General features: G+C 34.0%; 1 protein-coding gene across 1 annotated transcript; it reads left to right on the top strand.

Annotated features, from left to right (window-relative positions):
* The first annotated feature begins 371 nt into the window (after window positions 1–371).
* LOC130824605 (uncharacterized) lies at window positions 372–4030 on the top strand. The gene is made up of 3 exons (XM_057689673.1): window positions 372–2780; window positions 2867–3020; window positions 3105–4030. Exons 1-3 carry the CDS (start codon window positions 1296–1298, stop codon window positions 3920–3922), a joined length of 2457 nt encoding a protein of 818 aa, XP_057545656.1. The 5' UTR covers window positions 372–1295; the 3' UTR covers window positions 3923–4030.
* The last annotated feature ends 376 nt before the right edge of the window (window positions 4031–4406 follow it).

Raw genomic sequence — 4406 nt, 5'->3', positions numbered from 1 at the left:
TTTTTCTCAAATCCTAAATTATACTCCCTCCGATCTTTCAATATAGTCCCATATAGGTTGGGCACGGATATTAAGGGTTGTGTGGGGTCCATTAAAAAGGGTAAATAGTAAAGGGTAAGTAGTGAAGGATAAGTAGTGAAGGGTAGTTGGGTAAGTAAGGTATATGGGGGTATATTCGTAATTACTTGTGTGAACTAAGGGTATTTAAGTAAAAAAGGATTGCCAAAAATAGAAATGGGACTAATTCAAAGGTTTTGCCAAATAAGGAAATGGGACTAAATTAAAAGATCGGAGGGAGTATAAATACTGAATTGTTAACTTTAACTAATATTATTCTTTCTTCTTTCTTCCTTTCATCATCTTTATTTATAATCAATTAATCATAGTCAAATAATTTTCCAAACTTTATTGTTAAAAGATTTGCTTGTCTCACATTTCTCTTATGCATTTAATTATTTTCATGAAAGAAGATTTATTATTTCACTAGACAAAAACCCCACCAAATCTAACCCCTTATTATTCCTTTTCTTCTTCCTCCATACTTCTCTGTTCTTATAATTCCTTTTTTTATTCTACATTTTTTTTGTTCTTTGTATTCATCTCTATTGATTTTTCTTAGCAGGTTGTCGCACACCTTTAGAAGTCAAATTTTTCCATATTTTTTTTGGGAATAAATTTTTTCATATTTTTTATTTGTCCTTCTTCTGTGGATCTCAGTCACACTTTCTTCTCTCTCTTATCAACTCTGCTCCTACTCTTTTTTTTTCTTTTTTTTCTTTTTTTCTTTTTTTTTTCTTGTAATTTGATGCTCATTTCTCAATTTTAGGTTATGGGTAAATGTTTTTCACATAAAAACAATTGGGTTTTTCTTAAAATGGGAATTAGAAGTAGGCAAGTGTGGTAATTTGAATTTCAGTTCATCAATGCAGAGGAAGAAGAACTGGAGGTTGTTACTTGTTCCTTTCAAAACTTTTCTTGAAAATAAAAGTGCAAATATTAATATATAAGATCTCAATTTTCCTTTAAAGCTTCTTCCATTTTATTTTTATTTTCTTAGTTGGAAATTCAATTTTTATTAAATTTATTTTGTTTCTATAATTCTCTTGAATAATTTGATTAAATTGTGACTTGTGAGTGCTTATTATACCCTTTTCCTCCTTATTTCTTTGAATTTTGGTTGATTGCAAATTTTAAATTCACTAATATAGTAGAAGTATATGTATTTTATTTATAGTAAATATTAAATATTAATATATTTTTGTAATATAAAAAAATTCCTTTGTGGGGTGTAGAATATGCCTCAAGACAAAAGAAGATCAATTAGTTATAGATCATTTGTCACATGTGATGATCCAAAAGGAGTTGAATGTGGGGTGATTAGAAAATCAAAGATGAATTCTCAAAAAAAGGAGCAAAATATAAGTAAGATTGTAGCTGAAACAATTAAGGAAGGGAAACAGAAAAAGGAAATGAAAATCACAAGAGGGATAGAATCAACCACACCAGTAACTTTTCAGCTACTTGAGGTGTCTAAAGATGCCCAAAAGTTGAATCATGTGATCAACTCTTGGGCTAGTGAGAATAAGTTTAAGGGTAACCCTAATAAAAATAATAATATTGCAAAAGATTTGTTAAAAGGAGATCTTGATCTTCAAGAATCTTTAGTTATGCTGGGAAAATTGCAAGAAAAACAGAGTTATGTTTTGGGATTATCGCGAAAAGAGCGACAAAAACTCGAGGATTGCACGTTCGATGGAATGGTTAGTGAGGTGAAGGGATTTGAGAGGTCTCCAATTGGTAGGTGTTCTAGGAGTTCATTTGATGAGATGAGGAATGTTGTTCGAGAAAGTCTTCTTAGGCTAAATGTGATGATAACAAATCCTATTTTTGAGGCGAATCGTTATCATTGTGATCTTAGAAAGATGGATTCCCCTGATATGATGCCTTCGACTAGTTCAAGTCGATCATCGATGGTTTCTTCGAGTAATTTTGTTCCCTCGGATTCTTCTGTCTCCTCTTCAATAGTCTCTCGAAAGAAGAAAGGAAAGGACTCGAATTTGATAGTTAAGCTTATGGGGTTAGAGTCATTCCCTTCGAGTCCTAGGAAATCTGTGCTTAAAGAGAAATTTGTGAATTTGGAAAAGCCGATGTATGAGAATGAATCGCCTAGAGCAAAGAGGGTGCAATTCGGAGTTCAAGGTGGAGGTATGAAGCAAAGAAGTGTGCAAGAAATACTTGAGAACTTGAAATTCAAAGGGGTTGTAAGAAATGGTTTTGCAAATGGTTTAACTTCACAAGAGTCTAATGTTTTTGCCCCGAAAAATGAAAGAACGCCTATTGTCGTTATGAAACCTATGCAATATCCGTGCTTAGATCTGCCTACGATGTGGAATGAAACTGATATGAAACCGAGATATGATGTAGGAGGACGAGTCGATGGTGAAGAAAAAGGCAAGTCCTCGAAAAAGATTGCATCGACTAAGGTTAAAGATTCGGGAAATTTACATCTAAAACCACTTAAGAAGCAAGAAGTCACAAAAGGTAGTAAAAGAGAAAAGGTGATCACTTCAACTAGAAGGAAAGGTGAAGAGAAGAAGGAAGCAAAGTTAAATGATCAGGAAAAGTGTGTCTCAGAAAAGAGTAAAAGGAAAAAAGATGGCAAACCCATCACCAAAAACCCGATTTCTACTCTACAAAAAACGAATTTTACCTCCGTGCCAGATCCTGGCAGGAAACGAGGAACAATGGAACGAAAGAAAAACAGGCAACAAGCTTTAGTTGTGAGTTTCCTTCAACCTTGAACTGTAATTTTTGATTTCCTTTTTGACCTGCCTAAATATTGCTAACACGAGTTTGTTCGATGCAGTTGGAGGAAAAGCGGATTTGCAAAAGTGAAATCAAGGAAACGAAAGCGTTCATTACAGAGGATAATGAGTCAAGGGATGACAGTAAGTCGAGTTTTCCTGCAGTCGACGGCATAAGTGTCGATAACAATGAACAAGGCCAAATTCAGATCAAAGGTTTGTAATGTACAGATGCTTATTCGTTTCACTGCTTCAAAATTTGATACAAGATATGTTGTTTAATTTACTATGTGATCGCAGAAAGTGGCAAACAGATCAAGTTAGAACCCCAAGAAGGCGTTTCATACAATCTCTCGACTGATGACAAGATTGCGCACAATGACGACAATCATAGTGAATATTCCGAAATAACATCAGAATCGACAAGAAAATGTTGCAGTGTAGATCAGCTCGGTGAGACTCAGAGCCCTCTTAATGAAGTTACCTTAAGTACTACACATGAAAATGGAATTGCAGTTCAACATGATACAAATCACGAGGAAACTAAAACCCTTAAAAGTGGTATTGAATCGCCTAGAAAAACCGAAGATGAGACCTTGATACAATGTTTTAGTCCAAGAACAAAGCTAAAATCTTTGCTTTTGAGCAACTCATTGTTTGTGAGCCATGTGGAAGAGCTTTTTAGCATCCACTATAATCCCGATTTAGTTCCATGTGTGAAGGATGACGATCAAGATCTAGAAAGTTCTCGATTACTAATAGATTGCGCGAAAGAAATCTTGGAACTTAAACACCAGCAACGGTCGCAAGCATGTCTACCACTTCCACCGAACTACACAATACAGTCGCGAAGCTCTATGTCCTTGGATCGTCTCCTGGAGGAAGTATACTACGGGATTGATGAGTTGGGAGACTATTTGAGGCCGATGAGCGATGATTTCCCCTCCGACAATCTGTATAGTTTGCTTGATCGAGATTTGAGATATAATAGTGGAGTTTGGGGAGTCGGATGGAGGAGTATGTACACACAAGACGAAGTTGAGGGAGTTATAGGTGAGGTTGGTAGGTTTGTGTTAAGCAAATTGATTGAAGAAGTTGTTGTAGATTTCATGCTGTAATTCATCCTACATTTTGATTTTGTCCTTCAGATTGCTTTTGTAAATTTTATGAGATACATTAGAAAGAAAAGTATGAATAAGCATCATATATTCATATTGATGATATAACAGTTGTTGGGTCAAGCACTAATAACTTTCCACCCAAAAAGATTTGCTTGAATCTAGGAAAGTTTACCAAATTACCACAGCTAATTAAATAAAAATCGAATTATTCTATTAGATTTACATTAAAGAGAAAGTGGATGATTTTTAAGAAACTGGTAATAAATAAAGAGAAATAATTAATTATGTTGTTGAAATTAAAAAAAAGTTAAAATGAATGGATAAGATAAAAAGAAAGTAGTAGACCATTATCCAAAAATAGAAATAATGCAAATTAAGTGGAACAAACCAAAATAGAAAATATTGTACATTGTATGTGACAAAAGAAGTAATTCTTTGCACTTTTTGTAATATGTCTATTCTTTACCACCAAGTTTGCCCA

This window comes from Amaranthus tricolor, chromosome 9, assembly GCF_026212465.1.
Source record: "Amaranthus tricolor cultivar Red isolate AtriRed21 chromosome 9, ASM2621246v1, whole genome shotgun sequence".
NCBI classification, from domain to species: Eukaryota; Viridiplantae; Streptophyta; class Magnoliopsida; order Caryophyllales; family Amaranthaceae; genus Amaranthus; species Amaranthus tricolor.
Note: the sequence above shows the minus strand (reverse complement) of the source record. Positions and strands in the feature narration are given on the sequence as shown.

Excerpts from the sequence above, each read along its gene's own strand:
- LOC130824605 (XM_057689673.1), top strand. The coding sequence starts at position 1,296 with ATGCCTCAAGACAAAAGAAGATCAATTAGTTATAGATCATTTGTCACA. Across the intron at positions 2,781-2,866 it reads ACAGGCAACAAGCTTTAGTT|TTGGAGGAAAAGCGGATTTG; the intron begins GTGAGTTTCCTT and ends TGTTCGATGCAG. Across the intron at positions 3,021-3,104 it reads AGGCCAAATTCAGATCAAAG|AAAGTGGCAAACAGATCAAG; the intron begins GTTTGTAATGTA and ends ATGTGATCGCAG.